Raw genomic sequence first — 21,915 nt, 5'->3', positions numbered from 1 at the left:
CTGTTACAGAAGCTGGACTTGGAGTTGCTGCTGTGCAAGGACGGTGGGAGCAACGGCTGCTGCTAAAGGGGGCAGTCCCCTTTTTGGTGCAGCGCCAAAGTCCCCTTGCCTTGGAGGCAGCAGCTGGGGCAGCCTGGCTGTGTGTCTGGCTGTGCTGGCATAGGACAGACTGACTGTGCACCCCTCTAACAGCCAGTCCCTCTCCCCTTCAGCAGAGGCAGCATTACTCCCCCACAGCCCTTTCACAGCTTCCGATAGTCTGTGCCACAGCAGCTGCTAATCCCACCCATGTCTAAACCAGCTTCTGAGTGTGCCCAGCCCTCGTCTTGCCTCAAAATAGAGCATGTACGTTTATGGCAGGAAAACATGTTCAGCTGCTGAGGGAAGCAGCTGAGCACCCATCACAGTGGGTGCCCCAGCCCTTCCCTGGCAGAAGTCGCTCAGTCTCGTATCTCTGCTCACTTTGCCAAGCACGGCACAGCCAGGAATCGCTCACTAAAACCCATCTCCGTGGCTCGTGGCTGTGAGCTGTATCTTCTCGACTGTCCCAGGCTTTGGCCTGTCTTCAGCTGGTCTGCCGACAGGCTCATAGCACTATTTACCATGGAGCCCATACTCATATACCCTTGTGCTGAAAATACCTAAATGCTTGCCCTACTCGTAAATATGCCATTAAGAAAGTGCCTTTCAAAAGAGACCTCCAGGTTCTGCCTGGATACTGAGCTTTAAATTGTGCTCTCCTGCCTACATGGAGATCAGATACTGCTTTTTGGGGTTGAACTGCAAAAGAGGGCTCTCCAAGGCAATATTTACTGAGTCAGGCAGGGAATATTTTCTCCCACAAATAAATTCAAGCATTTGATAGCACGAATGAGAAATCTATTTCCCTAAGCGTTTCCCTTGCTGAAAATCTAAGTTTTATTTGCCAAAAACTGCACAGAACTAGAGGATTTTGTTTTAGTGAAGAGAAAGCCATCTCTGCTGATTTTGTGCTTGCAAGCGAACGTGAGGAGGGGCTGCATGTGTGTGTGTGTTTGTGTCTGCATGCATACTCACGTGTTTGAGAGGGAAGGGAAAACATAAGGTATGATTTTACGGTCTCCTACATTTATCTGTTGGTTCTGGGTATTTTTACCTGCTCTGCTGTATTTGTCTTTTGTCGGAAATTCAATGCTCAAAGGTGCCCCAACCTCAGAGCAGAGCACCCGTAGTTCGTAGTATGCCAGCACAGCCGGGCAGGCTCAGCTCAGCCCTGAGCGTGTCCCTCGGCTGCCGGCCCCCCCAGAGCCTCTTGCACCCCCTCTTCACCGAGCCACGGGGCTGAGATGCGGAGGTTAACCCAGGAAAGCACACAGAGCTGGAGGTCCAGCTGCCTGCTGGAATAGAGTCTGTTTTTACCAGAATTTAGTCCTTCATCTCCAACGCACAGCGTTAACTTCTGGCTATACCTTTATCGAAGTAGGACACGCATACGTTTGCTCTTTCCTTTTTTGATACACTCTTGACAACCCTGCACCCAGAATTTAGGATCTGTACTAAATGCTGGCAAGATGCAATTTTTCTTTTAATTAAATATGACCATTTGGGGGTTGTCAGGCTGAAAAAGGAATGTATAATGGGTCATAATTCTTAGCTTATACTTTTGAAAATAATAAAAATATTTCAAATTCATAATTCTATTTTAAATTGGCTTCAGATGGTGACCATAAATACCAAACTTCAGCCTGAAGCAGACCAGAGTTTTACAGCCAAGTAATAAACTATTGGAAATAAGAGCTAGTTTAGCATTACTTCATCCTGTCTCTGCATTTATACAACAAACTGGAAGGAGATGCTTTGGGTTATGATAACAGTTCTTGAAAACTTTCTTAACTCCCTATTATTTTTAATCCTATGTATTGAACACAAAGTACTGTATTCAACTCATTATTACTTGTGTTCAATTTTAAGGTGTCCATGAATCTAAGCTATGGCAGAGCTTTGCTTTTTTTTTAAATTTTATTTGCTAGTTTACAAACCGGAATCTTCATTTTTTTGAAGAGATGTTTCTCTGCTTATAAATACTGCCACTATTAGCATGTATAGAAGCATAAACGCAAGCAGAACATTCGAAGCAGCTCAATTTTGAAAGAACAGATTTAGGGCTTGATCTAATGAATATGCTGTCATTTCATTTCATTTTGAAGTTATTTAACTCTCTTTTTTCAAATTCATTCTCCTCTCAAAAAGAGAAGAAAACACGATGAGTTTTGAGTGGAAACATTTTGAGATGTTAATGAAGTTTTTTAACTTTGCTGAATTTCATCTTGCTCCTTCCTTTTGGTCAAAAATATTTACTGCATTTGATCTGAATTTGCAAAAAAAAAAAAAGTTTTGTTCGTCTTGAAAACTTTTTTTTGTTTTTGGATTATCTTTTTTCTTCCCCGCTTGTTGTCAAGAAAAAAAAAAAAAAATCAGTATGTTCAACCCTACTCAGCAGACCCTGGATTCTGCTCATGAGGCAGGTAAGTCATTTTAGCTCTCAGTACCTCCAATTCTTCATCTTCAGAATGGGGGAGATACGTTGATATCCTCTGTAGATAATTTCTGAGCTATTAGTGATTACCATGATAGTAGCAGTATTGTTCTATGGCACCTGCAGCAATTAATGTATGCATGAATGGGCATTTTTTTATTTGGTTCTGATAATTATGGTTTAATTCTCTGTCTAAGCTGCATACTCTAAAGGATTAATTTTGCTCTCTATCTCCTTTCTCTCCTAGCTTTGTTTAACCTCATACCTGTGGGTTTACGAGTGGTGGCGATTCAGGGGGTTCAAACAAAATTATATCTGGCAATGAACAGTGAAGGATACCTATATACATCAGTAAGTAAACGTTTTTAATTTTATTCTCACTGAAATTATGGTAAGAACTTAGTAAATGAATAATTTACTGTTCTAAGGAATCTGCTTATAACCTACAGAGGTGGGATTTGCCAGCAAGTTCAGTATAGTGGTGATATTCCGGTTTTAGCTTATTGCTGTTTCCGTTATGAATATATATGGATGTACAGAATCCAACTGCAGTGCCTTTGATGAAAACTTTGATCCCAAAGTGTGAAATAAATAAAAAAAACACAACCAAAGCCCCAAACAGAAAGGATGCTATCTCTTGGTTGCTGTGGACTGCTTGTGCTAATCAGCGTGGAGCACAAGGGAAAGGGACAACTTTGTGAATCACACGCATGCCTGAACACGTTTTATATCTTCCCATATAATCTCTTATTACTGTTATTAAAAGGGATTTGAGAAAGTAATTTTTTTGTTTGGCCAGGATTTTCAAATAGAAATGGAATTAGGTGCCAAAATCTTATGCCTTTCAGTTGCTGAGTGAGAAAAGAAATGTTTCATTTAGCAGTTTTGATGAAGAATGTCAGTTAATAATTTTCAGTGGCATTTCTCAAGAGAGCAAACAGTGTTTTTATGAAAAAAAAGGACATTTTTAAAAATAGACAACTTTTAAATTAAAAACATTTAGTTGAACTATGTTCAGGAGTTTTAATTATAAAGTCTTAATAGATTTTTCCCAAGGAGGAAAATAGAGGAAAATGTAATTTATTATCTGCTACAAATTATTCTCTTCTAAGAATGATTCCCTTAAGGTGCCTTTAATACTGACAACAATTAAGTAAACTTACTCAAATCTCTCATTTGTTTTGCAATCCTGACAGCTGGGATGAGGGACAGCTTTGCATATTTTTTCTCTTGTATCTGCCAGAGCAAAAGCAAATTAGAACTGTCTGTGCTGTGGGACAAAGTAAAATTTCAGTGAACAGCATCGAACTCCGCTTTTCCTTTTGCTCTGGCTGTTTGCTTAGTGCGGTTAATCCACAGATCCGTTCGCAGGGCTGGAGCCACACAGCCAGATCGTGCAAAGTCCCCTTAATCCCGTGTAGTCATGGTCCTATGACTGCACAGTGTCATTTACATTTGCACTGCAAATGTACCTTTGACTGCACTGTGCGTTTTCATTTACATTAGCATCCTCACTCCTTTCTGGCTGCCCACTCGCCGAGAGAGCACTGTGCCGTGCCGGCTTCTGCGGGCTCAGTTCTGCCTCAGGGAGCGTTACCGCGAGTCGCGTCTCAGGGTGGGATAGAGCAGTTTGTACATAAAGCCAAATTCCATCACTGTGCACAGCAAACGTGCTCAGTTTGAGTAGGTCAGTTCTTCCGTTGCATACGTTCTGGAAGATATATTTTTGCAAAGATGCAGAAAATAGGATGGTGACAGATTCTGCCACCGTTAACCTACAACGGAGCAGTAATTTCTCATTGTGAGACATAACCCTGAAGTCAAAGGGACCACTGAGAGAATGAAGTATCACTTCTAGTATTCCTCGACGTGAGGAGGAGTGGCAGAATATAATCCTTATTTTTATTAAGTCCAGCTTTTAGTTTCATAGGTATCTAAGCATCTTGGGCAGAGCGCAGAGATTCGCTTTGGTTGTAATTTTTGGTATTTGTGCTGATTAGGTGTAGTTCTTCATGTGGTCTTATGTTGCCACGAATAGTGTTTTCCTTGAATCCTTTAGTATCTGTGAATTTAATAGTTTATGCCATTGCAAAATTAACTGGTGACATCCTTCTGTTTTTCCCTTTGTAACAATCGTCATTTTTGTTTCTTTATTAGGCAGCTATATTTTTTTACATTTATTCTTTTATTCTTGAACCTGATGGGTTTGGCAAGGCCCTAAACAGACTTTTGTCATGTTGTTGTGTCCCAAATTCATATTTTTAAATACTCTTCACAAAGACGGGTCTCCATTTAATATTGATCTACTTTTCTAAAGAAAGTTTCTGCCCAGGTTCTCAATAATCTTGGGTTTATCACCTGGTGCCTTCTGGTTTGGTTGTTTTGTCCTTTAAAATAATTGCAAGAAGCTGTCTTGTCAGGCAAAACCTAGCTCATGTCTCTCTCAGCGTGCCCAGGGAATGGACAAGGGCTGGTGAGGAGCATCTGCCCCTACTTCACTTGCTATGCAAAAAGGTTGCCAGATTTGCAGCACCATTTTTTAAGTGTTTCTAGCATTTCTTTTGCTGATAATGGTCCTTTCAGCAAGGGATACAGACGGACAGTCTGAAACATGGGAAATTAGTTGTATATTTTGGGTTGGATTCTTGGTGGATGTAAATGAGTCCCAAGAGAGCTCAGCTGATTTATACCAGATGAACACTCACCTGTTCGAGGGATGCCAACAGGGAGTCCGGGGAACAGATCAGCTCAAGTAAATGACATCCGTCTACACATCCTGAGGGTTTCCAAGCCCTTACAGGGATGTGTTCCTGAATGGGATTTGTCAGGAGCAGACAGATGGCAACATGGGATTGATCAGGAGCAAAAGCCCCACAAAACACTGTCAAATTCCTGAAGCAAGAATATAAGGAAAAATAGAAATGTACTTAAATTGTAGATAACTATAACAGATAGTTGTACCATTTCCAGAGAGAAATGAAATTAGCATTGATGATGCAATGTAATAGGGAGCGAGAATATTGCGGTCTATGCCATGATCACTTGCTTTCGGTTTTATTGCGACTCTAGCTTGTGTCTGTGCAGAGCCCTTTCGTTCGGATTGCATTGCCGAAGGTTATAGATTCATTTGGTAAAAGGTTTGAAAAACACCCTGCTAATGTGCCATCCCTGTCCCTCACCGCGTACTACTGTCTGTGCCTTGCACCTGATAGCGCCTTTTAGCCTGAAACACTTCTAAAACACCGCGCCTGATAAAGAGGCTGTTAGGTCCACGGCAATTACCCCACTGGTAAATAGGTAAATAAGACATCTGGCTTACGGGAGGATAAATGGAGGCTCAGCTAAGTGCTTCACCACACTCGCACAGGAAAGCACAGACATTAGGGCTAACGCACCAGGTGTCGCATTTCCATGTATCTTGGACTAAATTGCAATATTAAATCACAGTTCGTTTTCCTTTTAGTGACTGCGGTGAATTCTTATGTCTCGTTCCTTGTGGTGTATTTTTTAGGTTTGGGCTGTGCAGCAACAGAATTGACTTAGTTGATTCTGAGTGTCCTGCGTATGTAGAAAGTATGTCCTAGCCACAATCCATTACAGTTGTTGGCAGACGGAGAATATCTGTGGATCTAGTTTGCTAATTTGTTGAGCTCTGGCCTTGACCTTGCCTCTTCCTCCTTAGTAGTCTGCCAGGACAGAGATTCAGGTATCTGACCTCAAAGGTAATCTGCAGTGTGGTTTGCTTCTGATCCAGTGACTGCACTCAAGAATGAGGTGAATTTGCTCCATGAGGGGATCAGTGATGTATAATAAATCTGCAGAGAAGAGATATCTGTAGTTGGCTGCCAGGGTTTATAGATAGTTTGTGGCGTCTGTCAGTTAGAGCAAAAATAAGATCTTTAATGTAATCATAAAAGCTCCTCGGGGACAAGGCAGCAACTCAGCTAAACAAAAATAAAGATATTATGTTAAAATAAATATATAATTATCTATATTTGTTGTGGAAGTGCATTAAAAGTCCTGGATGGCTGGGAAGGGGAGCGACCCTGGTCCTCCCCACAGCCTGCCGTGCTGCCGCTGCTCGCCCCAACACACACTGAGCACTGCGTGCCTCCTCTCCGCACCGGCTGGAAAATGCATCTTCATAGCATAGAAGCACACCACATTTGAAATGTTTTTTTTTGTGTAGCCAGTTTCCTACCAAAGTCGATGGGAGTTGTGTGACTGCGTCTCCCAAGCTGAACCCCTCCTTGCGATTTTATTTGGAGGGACCTTGTCAGGAGCTATTTGAAGCCGTAGCTCTTCATGCTATATGCTGCTTGAGCATCCTTTTAAAGTGAAAACACAGGGCTTGATTCATCCCTTCTTACACCAGTGTCATGCTACTGTAGATGACTTAAACAGCATTATGGCACTGCTGTCTTATGTAATCACATAATGAATCATGCCCTTTTGTATTTTAGGATGGTTTTTACTTTATTTTATTTTTCTTTCTATGAACAACCGCATCTTTCAGATGACCACCATATATGCTATGCTTGAGTTTTTCAGGTTTCATACCCTATGAATTCCTTGTGTTCTTTTGTTGTCTTGGACAAAAGAGTGAAACATATTTTAAGGATCTGTTTGTCAGATATGTAGTCCTAGAGCTATTGCTTTCTCATTAAAGCGATTGTGATTTGATGGAGGAGGCTCACGGTGATACAGAGCAGCAGCTGAGTGAAGTTCATTAAAGGGAAGGCATGTATGTAGGTGAAGAGAATTGGGTGTACTGCTTGAATTCTGCATAGGCTGAAACATAACCCAAAATACAGCAAATTTTAAAAAACGCCCTATTTTCTGTGAACCATCATAGAATCATAGAATTGTTCAGGTTGGAAAAGACCTTTAAGATCATCATGTCAGTATTTTAAAAATCATTTAATGATTGTCAGTGAAATGCATATTTGTCCTGTAGAACATTTCAGCCCATATAATTGTGTGCTTGTTTAGCCTGGATGCGTTGTCAGAAACAGTAAAATTAAATATGTGCTGCTCATTGCATCCTTCTGGCTGGTCTCAGGAGCTATGCCACTTGGTTTGTGAAGAGCACTTGTTTTCCATCTTATCTTGTTCTGGGCTCCTGTGATATGCCAAAGTGTTGATTTAATAGTGTCGTATGCAAGTAAGCTTACAGCTTCTCCCAGCTGGGACAAGCAGGCTGACCAGTGTGCAGGTGTAGAGGAGAGCATGGGCTCAAGGGAGTCCCCAGTCTGGCTTTTCCTTTCCGAGCCCCACACAAGGGCTGCCAGGAATGCCTAGCTCCCCAGCAGGACTTCGTGGAGAGGAGCAGTGGGACAGCCTTTCCCCAGCTTGTCCCTGGGCCGAGAGATGCCCTCAGGGGCACACCCAGTGCATTTCTGCCACCGATGGTCCCTCGGACCAGATGGCTGCTCACTCGAAGGTAGACAGAGCTCTTGTCTAAGGGTAGTCCTTTGCCCTGACAATGTGTGATAGGGCCCAGTCTGTCCTTCCCTCCTGCAGCCTTTCAACTCATCTGTTGGAAATCCAGGGCATCCAGCCTTTCATAGAATGGGTATTAGGAAGTATGCTACATAGCAGAGTTGTTTATGCTTGCGTTGTTAGCTATTCCAGGATGTCCAATATGTTTAATAGAGCTGCTGTGCGTGGCTTAATTTTGCCATTTCTTGTCTGATGCACTCGGTACAGAGTTAGCACAAGTTTAAGGAGCACTTTGATATAATACCCTGGGCAGAATTTTATATATAATTTACCCTAAGAGAGCATTCAGCTAACATTGTCTTCTCTATGTAAAATAGATTGTCATATATAAGTTTGGTACCTGCACAGAAAGTAAATATTGTATGAAGCATGCATGTTGATTATAGCCAAGAGAAGTGAAATGTGATTAAATTCTCAGAGTGATTCAAAAATTGGTTTTGGTGAGTTGGAAAGGAGAGAAGTTTGTGCATATTTTAATACTGAGCAGTACAGTGGAGACCTGCTGTAGCTAATGGGAATGGCTGGGGCATTTATAATGAATTACTGGCAAAGAGCATTTTTCCACCTCAGGGAAACAGCACAAACCAAGAGATAGGGGAAATTATCAAAAGCTTCATCTAGTTAAATTTGCATGTCAGTATAAATCATTTTTTACCATGGATGCTCAAGTGCAGACTATACCTTAATATAGTTTGTTCTCTTCAGTGATAGGGTCTTAGATACAGCTGCAGCACATTTTTCTTTTCATTGCAACACCTTGCTCTATGCTGGATAAACGTGAAAAATCCTCACAGTGAGAAGGGCTGCTCCGGCCCTCCCGTGACCCGGCGCCGTGCTGACAGCCCTGACTGCTCCCACTGCCCCACAGCGGAGGTGGGAGAGGGGGCAGGCGAGGTGTGGGGTCAGCGCTGGGACAGCAGCATGCTCTAAGGAGGTTCCCAGGCATTGTAGGACCAGCCTGAGCTGATAAATGTTTTCTGACACCTTCAACCATGGATACTGCTCTAAATCAGCAGCTAAGCGCAGCAGATGCAAACAATTGTACCGTGGTTCAGTCTTACAGCAGGGTTGCAGCGCAGAGGTGGATGCTGGCCGGTGCCTGGCACGTGAGAAGCCTGGTGGGTCTCCATGCAGCATCACAGGCTCCTGATGACTCTGCCTGGATGGGCACTCCCTGGCTTAGGCTGTGCTCACAGGCTCAGCCCATTACCAGGGAATCTGACCATGAGTTTTTGGGATTAGTTGTGAGCAGGACTGTGCCTAGTAGTGTAGCTGTAGAGCCCGCTGCTCCCAGACTTGTCTCCCATTTGCTGAAGGGACCAGTAGCCTGTCACTGAGCTGGCTGTGGCTGTCTGGCCCCGCTCTGTGATGTGGGATGCTCCTGGGGGTCGGGTCCCTGGAGTAGCAGAGTGTTCTCCTGCAGCAGGTCTTCCTTAATGAGATACGTGCTCATCTTTCTTAATGATGTGTGCTCTTGCTGAGTGGTGGGGTGGAGAGACGGGTGCTGTTCCGTTCAGGTGCTTGTCTCTGCTGGGATCAGTGTGATTCCAGATTTTGGGAGACAGACTGCCTGCTGTCTCCAGCAGAGAAGCGGGGAGGGCATCACCCTCGCATGGGAGAATTATTACGAGACTCAGCAAGCTGGAAGTCTTGGAGCTATTATGCTGCTTTTCTCTACAAGTCATCCTCCAGGCATCTGAAATCCACAGAGGTGCCGCTGTGAATCCATCCCTCACTGCAGGTGGTGGGAGCCGAGGATACTCAGCACCTTCTAAGATGAGGCTTCACAAGAGGAGCCGGAGCATGAGAAAGTGATGCTTCGGGACTGCACTGCACAGATCCTGACAGACCTGCGGTTAGACGCCTGTGCAATGGTTTCCTAACAGAGTGGCCGTTAAAAATCAGCAGGGAAATAGCTGTTTGTGCAGGAACAGTTTCAATGTCCTATGAGATAAATAATAGACATGTGAAGTAGAAAAAAGACTAAAAGTGCATCCACTCTCCTTGTTAGTCATTTGCTAATCAATGCCAAAGTCCTTGGGTGAAAAGACAGAAAGTCTTTATAAGCTCAGACTTCAGCTGTTGCTCAGAGCAGAGTTTGGGACTCAGCAAGCTCAGAAATGTGGCTGAAATGGCAATGTAGCTCATAAGACCCAGTTTTTCAGTCCATTGCACTGCTCACTGGGGTCACAGTGACACAAAAAAGCCTTGGCAGAATTTGGAGCTGGACCCGAGTTCGATAGTTTGGCACCTGGATCACACACCACTTGCTTCCAGCATCGCGTTTCGGCCCTGCGCCAGCAAACAAGGAATACTGAGTTCCAGGACTTCCAGGCTACTCACAACTCTTCAGCGTCACGTTGCAAAGCATGTTTGGCAAGCGAGAGTTGTAAGCAGATAAGGACTTGAGCAGACGGCGTGAGTTGCAAAGTGCGAGAATAAGAGTATTGCCAGGTTCTCGGCGTATTCAGTTGGGATTGTATATTCAGATCGCCAGACCATGGATTACATTGCTATGATTCAGCAGAGCCAATGAGAAATGTGCTGCTTTTCTCTTGTACATTTGGTGTGGGTGCTACACGTTGTGACCAGTGGGCATAGGTGCCTGTGGGGTGATACATGTGCCTGCTCCCTGTAGGGCTGGGCTCTTTTGCAGTTTGCTGGGACAATATGTATGTTAGTATTTATGTGGATTTTTGAGTTACTGCTTTTTTTTCCTGATACGTATGAAATATCTTCAAGATCAGAAGCAAGATAACTTTCCAAACTTACCCTGTTTTTTTAGAACGTGGCTTGATTAAAAGAAAGTACCATTGTGAAACCTCAGCTTCTCTCCGATGCTTGCCTTTCCTTCTAGAAAGCTGTCTGCCTTCCCTTCTTCTGTCCCGAAGGGCTTCCCCTCCCTCTCGTGCTGCAGGTTGAGCTAATGAGCAGCTCTTGTCACAGTGACTCAGCAGCGCTTCTGCCTCGTTACACTCGCTCCGTAACCTGCCGAGGAGATGGCTCACCCCGACGGCACTCGCAGCCTGCTGCTAGCTGTAAATGCCCATGTGAAGATGAACATCTAAACAAGGATGCTGGAGCAATCAAAGACAGTCTCCAAGGACTCCCTGAACCAACAGGAGTTGGTTGGTACTGGACAACAAACTCAGAACTTGAGTAGAAACTAACCCCAGATGACACTGAAACACAAGGATTCAACACATTTATTAAATCCGCAGAAAGTGTTTTCCACTCAGCACATGGTTCAGCTGGGGAGCTCGTTGCAATGGGATGCTGAGGGTGCCCTCATTTTTGTGGGTTCAAATATCATTTAGTCAAATTCGTGAAAGAAAAATGCTGCAAAATACAATGATGTCATGTTTTGCTTAGAAATGTCCTGAATTATAGCTCGCCAGAGAGATGCTGGGGAAGTGTGCTGGGATAAAATTGGGATAAAATACCCTTTTTTTTTTTATATACTCTCCCATAGGCATCTGCAGTTAGCCAACAGCAAGCCAACGGCTTGCGAAAGATGCGCCCTCACTGGTCAGTCCTGTTGCTGCATCCCATCGATGTTTTCTTTATGGGTTAGTTTTCAGGAGGCTGTTGGTGCTCTGATGAGAAATACCCAGAAGTGTTAGTTAACCCTGGTTAAGGATATGCAGGAAAAAAAGTGGTTGTGGTGAGAGTATGGGACTGGGGTGAGAATGGGCTGCAGGAAACCAGGAGATGGGAGTGTGCCTGTTCCTGCATATGCCTGTTCCTACGCCTGTTCTTGTGTGTGCCTGTTGCTGCAGTGCAGGACCTGGAGCTTCGGCTGTTGCAGCAGTGCTAGGACAAACAAAATTTGGCAGCTCCTGTGCTAAAAGTAAGTAAAGGGCAGTTCAGTTTCCCAAAATGACTATCCATCAATCCAGGCTGACATCATTAACAGATCTGTCATGTGGGGGTATTCGGAGTCATTTTATTAAACACATTTTTGTGTCTCTTTATCTTCACGTAGCCTTGCAGTTGCGACAGTGCTAAGAGGACGTGAATTCAGTTCTGTTCCTACTTGGCAGCCTCAAGAGAAATGTTTACTGCTTTCTGGCCGTTTACATCCTTGCAAACCCACGGAAAGCATCCTTTTTCTGGCAGAACTTTTATTGCAAGTGATAAGGTGCGAAAACCGAGAATCCAGCTTGACTGTAAAAGTTCAAATTGCATTTGCAGTGTTGTCAGTCAAAAGGCATCTTTTGAAAAATCTACTAAGCAAAACTGATGGGGAGTCAGTGGGCAAGAAACAGGAGTCGTTATCCCCAAGGTTCTGAGTTTTATGGTTGCTTTGGGGAACTGCAGCACAACTGAAGGGGGTTTCCAAAGGAAACTCTGTTACTTCAGTCGCAAAGAACCTGAATGCCATCCTCTTGGCACGACTTCTCAGTACTGAAACTAGAGACACCTGCACGAGTCCTAGAAAGCAGGATAAACATGGTGTGGTATGGAAGCTAGGCAGGGACAAAGGAAACGGGAAAGTTGTCGTGTTTAGATTATGTCCTTGAAGCCTTGGTTTCAGAAACCAACTTTTCCATATATAAGCTAATTCTTGGCGGTAGACCTGCTGAATTCCTGTATGGAAAATCTAAAAAGGGTCTGGGAAAGACCTTTTTTGTTTTATTATTTATTATTATTTATTTTATTATTATTTTTGTTTATTATTCAACAAGTCAGTTGAATAGAAATTGTATCAAGAAACTTGCACTTCCATACCGAACTGCTTTCATTAGGCAATCTAGGATTAACAAAGGAATCCAAAATTTAGAATAGGTTAGGGAGTCTTTGGATAGAATGCCAATATAATAGCTTTTACCAGCAGATTGGATGGTTTAAATAATTGAACAGATAAGACCTTTCATATTCTACATTCTGTGGATGCTACAGGTGCTATCACATTGTTTTTCATTTTTGTAATTTTACCCAAACAGCACTGAATATTGAGCGGTATGGTTCTTCTAAAATTAAATCCACTGGGGAGCTAAGCAAAACAGGCATGATAATTGGTGAAGTACAGTTCTGTTTATTTAAAGCCTCAGGAGGTATCTAAAAATCGTAGAGAGCTAGTTTCAGAAGCACAGCACAAGAGGCTGTCTGCTTTATAAAGCAGTCTTCCCCTTTCCTTCCTCTGATGACATTGAATGCACATTAATGAGCGAGTCAATTTAGACCCTCCGTCCTCATCCCCAGAGCTTTTTCAGATGTTAAAAACTCCTCTTACAAGATAGCAGTGTTCCTCTTGAACGCGAGTGTTGGTGGGACCTTCGCTTGAGCTGGCTGGGAATGGGCAAACCTCAAAGGACTTGCGAAGGCATGTCTCCTTGAACAATTCCAGAACCCAATGTTTTATCAAAATGCGTCTATCAAACTGAAAAGATTGGGCTGTTCCTCACCCTGCCAGTACTCGTGGCCTCCAACTAAACTGGAAGACCTGCCGTATTTTCAAAATGAGGATATCTCAAGGAGCTGATACACAAATTAGAAGCAGAGTTTCATAAATACGAAGGTTTCAGTTCAGGTTTTAGGCAAAAGTTCACATCAATTCTCATTCCATTCTCGTTATTTCACACCAGTGTGCTCAGATCTAGAGGAGCATCTGCTGCCAGCTGAGCCATATTGACACTGACAGAAGGCACAATAAGCTCAGAGTAAATAAGTGAATGATCTGAAACAGAACAAAAAGCCAAAGAAAATCTAATAAGTGGAATAGACACAGTTTGAGGTGCGGATCTGTTCCCTTCACCTGATGAACTAAGAGTGTAATGGGCTTGATATTGCAAACCCTTCCTAGTGTAAGTAATCCTTCCTCAAGCAAGCAGTTTCATTGACTGCCTGCCAGGGGAAGAATTAATTTATCTGAGTAAGATTTTCAGGATCTGGACAAGACAGCCATTGATTTGCAATATGAAATTTCTGTGTGATTAAAAAATGAACAGAGCATTTAGAAGGACAGTGAAGCTTAATGACTAAAATAAGTCCTCACTTGCCTGGAGACAGGTCCCAAGGCCTGGAACGGTTATCAGGAATAGGGAGAGCAGCAGACCCCAGCCCTGGATGCCTAGAGGGTTTATTTGGTGTCATGGGCAAGATTTGAGCTCTTGGCTTGCAGCCTTCTCTGGAACTGAATGCCCAGGGCTTCATTTTTGAGCCATGCAGTAGCTGGACTAATGCTTTCCTATGAAATAGTTCAGGAAGTGCAGAACCAGGTGTTGTGTTGTTCGCAAGTAACCCCTCTCTCCAAGCGCCTTACGCTTTTGGACGTTTGCTTTTAGGACTGGCAGACCATATGAAAATCTCTGGTTCTCCAGGTGCAGGGGAACATTAGCAGCAGGCTCTTTCTGCAGTGCTAGCGTGGCACCAGGAGCGTTGTGATAAGGTTCACCAGTTAGTACAGCTTACTTTCTTCTGACACCTTTCTGTGAAAGGCAGTGCACGTCTGGTGTCATGGACGAGCAAGGATGACTGAGTTTCTGTTACCACCATTGAGCATCATGAAAGTGGAGCCAACTTCGCTCACTTATTTTTTAAAATCTTGACTTTAATTTATGCTTTAGCTGTCTCTGTGTGAAACAAAAGATTTCATGTGTATTCTAGACAGAGAGACTGGGAGCTTGCTCCATGGGCAGTAGAGTTCGGCACAGAATTCCTTAGGCTTTTTCGTGGGGAAATTATTGCAGCTGTGATAGAAAAGACCTGAAAGAGCTTTATGCAAATTGTTGATTGCTACTGCATTAGTTAATTGTTTCCCAAATTTGCATTTCTAATCAGTGAGATGCCAAAAAACACCTGTACTCTCTGAGTGTTGCACTAACAGTTTATATTTCCTTTAATTATGCTTGTAGGAACAATACCAGAATGGCAAGCATTTATTATAAATAACTTGTAGCTCTTACAACTAAACTATAAATAATATTTTTTTTCACAAAATTATGTCCAGCAGCAGTGGCAGGGAGTGGGTATTCCCTGCTCATCAGCCAATAGCCACTGCACTGATGATATATCTTCCCGAACAGCATTGATTTGATAGCACTAAAAGCAAGGGTTTATGCACCATCTCTATCAGAGAGCCCAGGCAGTGCTATGTTTAGAGGCCATACAGTAATTTCCCCATGGTGAATCCCTGAAGATCTTGAAATTTTCAACTGAGAAGGAGGCAGTCTTGATCTGCAAGTGGCTTGGGAATATCTCTACTAAGGAAACCAACCTCCTTTTGTGCCGTTAGCTGAGAAGATGAGTACAGTCACCCTGGCTTGGCTGTGAATCATCTGATGAAGCTTCATTTGCTACCCAACGGCAAACCCTCTGCACTTGCAGCCCTTCATTTTATTATCACAGGAATGACAGTAAAAGAAGACAAGTGATTTTTTTCCCTCTCATTTAATACCAGGCTTTCTGTTGTTGAGCTGTTTTGTTTCCCTCTGGCTCTGACAGTCTTCTAAACAGCAGTTGCTTCTCTTATGAAACAATTGGCGTTAATGTGGGTAATTGTGATAGTTATGGCCTTTACTTTTTGATATAGCAATTATCCAATCTGTACTTTTTTACTGAGTCAAACAATGTTAGTAAAATTAAGTTGTCATTAGACTGATCTCTCTGGAGACTGTTTGCTACTGTAAGGCCAAATCCGAACATCTTTACTCTTTCTCAAAACAAATGTTGAGTAACCTAGAATTGAAAGTTTCCTGTGCCTTGCACCCACTCAGGTTGTACCTTCCACATGCCCACATCACTGTGTCAGCTGCAGCAAGGTCACACACGTTACGAAGAGAAGAGTTTGGGCCTTTGACTGGTGTTTTGACATTTTTAAAGCTCTGTTGGTGGAGAGTCTTGTGAGGTTTTACAGGTCATGTAGTTCTTAAGCTGAAATCAAAGCACTTCAAGCTGGAGGTCAAAGCTTCCATTTCTGTAGCACAGGCAATAAATAGAGGGGATATGCAAGTACCCCAAATTACTCTTGTAAGTAGAGAGTTTTGTGAGTTTATATTGATTACTTCAAAAACGGATAAATATATTTTCCTTCCACCTTCCTGAAAAGTGGGAAGCTACAAAAAAGCTACAGAAAATTTCATTTCTCTCTAATCTTCCAGGTCCTGAAAACCTGATAAAATTTTATTTCCTTGGAAAAAGTCTTCTGAAGTAATATTTTTGCATCACTACCAACATGATGCTACAGCCATTTCATTTCTTAATATAATGATAAGGAACATATCTGTTATACAGAAGATATGGATATAAATCCATATAGAGAGAATAAATAGAGATAGACAACACCCAAACCTTTAAGCAGGGTTGTGGAGCTCTGTGCAGTTATATACTGGAACCTGGAATAAAACTTCAGCTGAGATTTGGAGTGGGGGGCAGGGAAGCTTCCAACAAACAATAGAAATAGAGATGTGCCAGAACTCAGGGCTTTTCTCCAAGTCCCGGTCTCTCCAAATGTAAAACTTTTGGCTCAGGCTCAACCTGGATTTAAGGCAGCTTACTTGTTTTTTTCTTTTCCTTTTTCAAATAGAAATCACCACAAAGCTAGTTCTGTGTTTTAACTTCATAGCATGAATTTAATTTCAATTCATGATTTATTTGTTCTTACTGACTCATTCAACCCTTCCTCAACACGTTCTACCAGTGCAGAGATAGTAGTCTGTTGCTCACATTGGTGTGTAAGACTTAGAAGGAGACAATCGTGCCCCTAAGGCTAATTGCATCATCTCTGAAAGACTGGGTGTGAATAATGCTTTGCTATGGCTAGTTGGAAGTGGAGCATTCCGCTTGAAAAGTTATGTGCATGCAGGCCAGCAGTCACCTGATAATACCCGTACCTCCTTGAAAGCTTCTTCCAGTCCACCACGTACGACAAGCTACCATGCCAGTTCAGTAGATATTCTCATGAGAAAGCTGGTCTTATGATCAGGCTGTATTTGTTAATTGGGATATTAAGAGTAAAGAATTGTATTTCTGCTTAGAAAACCCAAGTTTTTTGTGATTTACAGTCACAGGGCTCATTCACGCCCATATCCACAATCCATCAACCTCATTCCAAGGCTATAACCTTGCCTGCCAAGTCCCACCGACGGTTTGTTTTTATGATCAAGTAATAAATGATAGGGGGTTGTAGTTGAAATAGTGATGGTCAGACACTCAGCCCTTCTGTAATACCCGCAGCTCTGGGAAGGCCCCCGATTAGAGCAGTGCCCTTGGTCACTGCTTCAGAGCATGCTGCTGATGCCAGAAGGGTTGCACTGGGATGTGCAAATAGCAAACTGGAGCCATCAAAGGGAGCATGTGGAATGGCGGATTTCAAACAGTCCTGGTATCCACCTCTCCAAGTATTTATTTTCCACACCTTTCTTTCTTTCCTAGCAAGTCACATCAGCATTCATCGCTATTCATGTCACTCTGTCACTTGCGAAGTGTTTTATGAGTACATGGTATTGTGTGACACCGTATATTACAGCAAGCACAATACAAAGAGCACTGTACCAAGTGGTGGTTCAGCTCATAAGAGCTCATTTCATTTCTCAATGTGATTGATATCCACCATCAATTTGGATGTTGCATACCTGCTCTCAAGCATGAGCGAACTGCCCCTTGTGAAGTGTTTGACCGCTCTTACAGAGCCTCTTCCCTGACCCCTGATTTCAAGCGGCACGCTGCACGGGATGCTGCATCGAAGGAGGCTGAGGAGGCTGCAGCTACACGGCATAGGTGCGAGCCAGGCTGCTCTAATTCATGCCTGTTCCTAGAGAGGCATTGCTGCAGAGGAGCGTGAGGTAGGGTATAACCAAAATGCCATACGTAGTGGTGAAAGGTTCACACTGAGTCCTGGTGGTCTGCCCTTTTCTCACAGAGGCTCCCGATGAAGGAAATTTCAGTATCTTTAGCCTCTTCTCCAAACTGATCAAATAGCTGTACACAGGTTTACGTTATGCGTAATGTGCAAACAGCTTAGAAATTGGCTTGCATCAAAATCTGACATCTCAATAGCTCAGGCATTATTGAAAAAGGAGGTGGGAAAAGATCTGAGACTAAACTGGGAGCTAAATGCTGCAGCTAGGCAATCTTCTCTGTGCTGAGCCAGAGCAAGCCCCAAATGTCCGTGGGCCAAGTCTGTTCTCATGCACTTAAGCCCACGTAGGTCTTGTAGGAGAGAGAGAAACTGGTTAAAAATAGCTGAGCTCTTCCTGTTTGGTTTCGTTGCATCCTGGGGAAAGGATAAGAGCAGTAATAATACTTTCATGTCTCCTGCTTTTTAAATCTCTGAACATGAATCACTGAGACCACAGTACGTAGAAGGATGAAATGCTAGTGCTTGGCCACGCTATGGCCCGTCAGTGTCAAAGCCATTGCTAACTCCAGCGAGGTCAGGTTTTCACGCTGATATTTTCATTTGCAGGGCTGTGTTTGTAAGCTTTTGGAAGGAGCTGAGGCATGCCCTTCTCCACCAGCTCCTTTCCTCTAGCCCTTGATCTCCTTTTCTTTTTATAAGTCTCTGTGAGCATGTGACACAGGCTAGGGAAGCAACCACTCGAAAGTCCTATTACTCTTCAAGCTGACCTTTTCCTGGATGACATCATGATCCTTTTGTCCTTAGCAGGCTCCTGGTATCCCACTTAGCAAACATCTTGACATGCAAACACATGGACGGTTCAAAGTACAGTCATCTAAGCCTGGAAAAAAAGAAAATACCTCTTTAGGGCCCAGTAATCGATGCACAGTAGAGCTGTTGTCACCGTGGGGTGGAGCAGAAAACCTTTCCCAGGATCTTGGCTATTCTGTAGTGATTTTCTCCCCCTGCCTGTGTGCATTACAGTGGATGAAAGCAAATTAAGGGTCTGAGGCCAGCCCTCTGCCCACATCTGTGTACCTGGCACAGTCAGGAAGACTGGCTGAGATCAGGCACGTAGGGATGCAGGAGGACTGGAGATCCACATCCAGTGCTCCACATTGTCAGTGCGAAGAGGATGGATATTAGCTGAAAACCTACAGGTATTTTTGTGCCTTATTAAAATTGTGCTTGCTTGGTTTGGATATTAAAGATTCTCTATTACTTCAACTGACTCTCCTCCAAATTCTATGTAATAATTCCGGCAAGATTTGACTGGCAGCAAGCACTGGATATTTACATTTCAGAAACCATTGCTTTTATTTTATCAGTGGGGTTGGTGATAGGACCTCAAGGACATCTGGTGGGATGTAAATTTAGATGCACGTGTTCATGTTTTTTTCTCCTCTTAAATAAGGCAATTTTCTTACGAAGTGCTTCGTAAGAAAAATCTTTGAGGCACTATCTGGAGAGTACAACATTTCAGTTGTAATGAATCCTGTTACAAAGAGATGATGTATTATGGGTTTTTTTACTGCTGTGCAACAGTGAAGTGTATTTTGTAGGGCCTTGGAGAATGCATATATTTAATAATCAGTATAGAAGGAAGTTGTAGATGATTTAGAAACCATAGTGACTCAAAAGTTGTGGTTTTATTTAAGCACGGATAAAGCCAGTTAAAAAACTTTCACATCCTCTTTTCATCTTTTATTTTCTTTATTTCCTATTTCTTTTAACCTGAAAGTTAATATAGCTACTGCAACATGACATCAGACTACTGAAAAGCAAATAAGATGTTTGGGAGAATTTTATTTAAATTTATTTCTCTACAAAATTTGGCAGAGAGAAGTACATCGGAACAACGTTGGCTTGTTTCCTTAAGTGTACATACTGTGTTTTTGTGCCTGCTTGGCCATCTGATGATATATCTGACTCTATTCCTAATAACATCAAAATCCATTAACCAGTTCTGACAAATTATAGCAGATTGAGTGCAGTTTTCAGAGATACTATGTTCGTGCAAGTTTCATGAAACAAGGCAGCTGGGTAAGGAAGAGAGAGCTGACCTGCTCATGGCCATAAGGAAAGAAAGGTTGCAGCATAGTTCAGCTGTTATCAAGGGAAGCCACTGGGGAAGCAGGAATGCCCTCAGGTTGGGAACCATGAATGCTTATGCTTTATTAGACACCAGAGAATCCAACTGCATAGCCCAGACCCTGGGAAACGAGCCTTTGTTTAACCGACTGCTTGTGAAACTGCCAGTTTTTAAGGCCCAACCGTGAATTATCTGCCCTGTAATTGTTAGGGCTATTGGTTTTCTCTGGTGTGTCAGATGCCGCTGAGGATATAACCAAGAGCAGTGTCCATAGTGCAGCCACGGTGCTGCGGTTTCCCATGGGAAGAAAGGTCAGAGGCAGAGAAGTCTCATTGAAATATTGAGTTTGTCCAGAGGCCAGGAGTGCCATAAATCGGTGTTCTTGGCTATGTTACCTACTGTACAACAGTATTTAATAAGCAATCTGCATCAGGCAAGCTGATATATTTGGAAGTTGTTCACTCCTTTGGCTGTATGGAATGCCAGAGCTCTACTTATCTGTATCGTTGCTTGTAATGGATAAAGAAGGCAGAAAATCAGGGTTAGGGCAATGTCTGTAATCAAAGACTGTGGGAACGCATTAGTAATATTCACAGTTACTGCAAAGGCTAATCACCAGTCATAAGCAGAGATTTGTTGTAAGACAGGCAAGGATTTTAATCATAAAATCATTCCTCAATCAATTTGTGTGCTTTATCTTCCTAGCTGTGGCCCTGGTCCTACAAGCAGAGAGCCAGCATTGACCTGCAGCATTTCTGTTTCCAGGATTGGAAACTGGGAAAGCATATATTTGTGTGTGCGCACGTGTGTATTCTAAATGCTTAGCTTTTCCTTTAAACCCAGCAGATCAATCAAAGTACCGTATTCCTTTGTAAAAGGAAAGACAGTCTCATTAATTTTCATCCCCCACATGTAGCTTATTGCATTATACTGAAAAATCTCATCGGAGAAATCCTTTCATAATGCAATATGTTGCAGAATAAAAAACGGAACCATTTACCCCATGGATATTCTGTCTTTCAGGGATTTGGATGATACCATTAGTCTGTTGGTTGTAGTAAGTGTTTCTTTGCTAACCGAGGTGCACTAATGTAATTCATCAAGATGCACAAACACAATTTGTTGAGCACTGGCTTTGGGTGCTGGGGGGCACATGTCTGCTCTAAAAATCCTCCAACTTAAATTCGCTATCTTCATCTGCCCTGTCCAGCATCCTTGCTGGTATGCTCAACACCTGCCTCATTTGGGAAATGCCTGCAGGTTTAGACACTCAGCAGAGTGTCTGGAGGTTAAGTAAATGCAACTAACAAAGTAGTATGTCCCGTTTATATGTTGGGGGTGTCTATTAAAGACATATTCCACTTTCAGTCCTTGATGCTTTACCTCTGCCCCACATTCCTTTTTCCATTTAGATCCAAGCAGGTAAGTGTTTTAGCAGCTCAGTGAGCCTTAGCTCTCACAGAGCATCATGGCAATGTAGTGGTCGTGCCTGGCATCCGAGCTGTCTCGGGGGCATTAGCAAATGTGCTTCTGAGCTGGTGGGTAGGCATCCCCCCGACCAGGTGACATGTCCCAGCCACCACCAGGCAGCAGAGTTCATGCTGAAATGCAGTCTGGGGGTGACCAAGGTGCAGAATTCAAGTTTCCCATCAGATGAGGTAAGTTTTCATCCTTCTTGGCTAGGACAAGCTAGGATAAGGAGTGTATTTGCCTGAAGAGCAGCAATGCATATTCTCAAAAATTTTGCCTTATGAAAGGTTGGTGCAGGCGTTGAGTGTCCAAGACATCTGTGTGTCCTCGTTCCTGTAGCACAGCACTCCCGCTATGTGAATGAGTTCAGTAGATCAGTAAACACAGCTCTCCCAAATGTCGCTGTACAACTGTTTGGGTACCCTTTCCCACCCCAGGGTGCTCCCAGGCCTCAAGGCAGAGCCCAGGCAGCCTCCTCTACCATGAACACCCAGA

The 21,915-nt window shown here is 43.1% G+C and overlaps 1 protein-coding gene across 5 annotated transcripts in view; it reads left to right on the top strand.

The window, feature by feature from the left end:
• The window catches only part of FGF13 (fibroblast growth factor 13), a 332,528-nt gene that overhangs the window by 276,888 nt on the left and 33,725 nt on the right, over positions 1–21,915 (top strand). For all 5 annotated transcript variants that reach the window (XM_087749067.1, XM_087749070.1, XM_087749069.1 and 2 more), the window contains one exon: positions 2,763–2,866. In XM_087749067.1, the coding sequence (XP_087605193.1) occupies positions 2,763–2,866 (104 nt within the window). The remainder of the gene's footprint in view (positions 1–2,762; positions 2,867–21,915) is intronic.

The sequence above is a fragment of the Nipponia nippon genome, unplaced genomic scaffold (genome assembly GCF_047370975.1).
Source record: "Nipponia nippon isolate SJK-2023a ecotype South Korea unplaced genomic scaffold, ASM4737097v1 scaffold_12, whole genome shotgun sequence".
Lineage (NCBI taxonomy): Eukaryota > Metazoa > Chordata > Aves > Pelecaniformes > Threskiornithidae > Nipponia > Nipponia nippon.
This window is presented reverse-complemented; position numbering and strand designations above follow the sequence as displayed.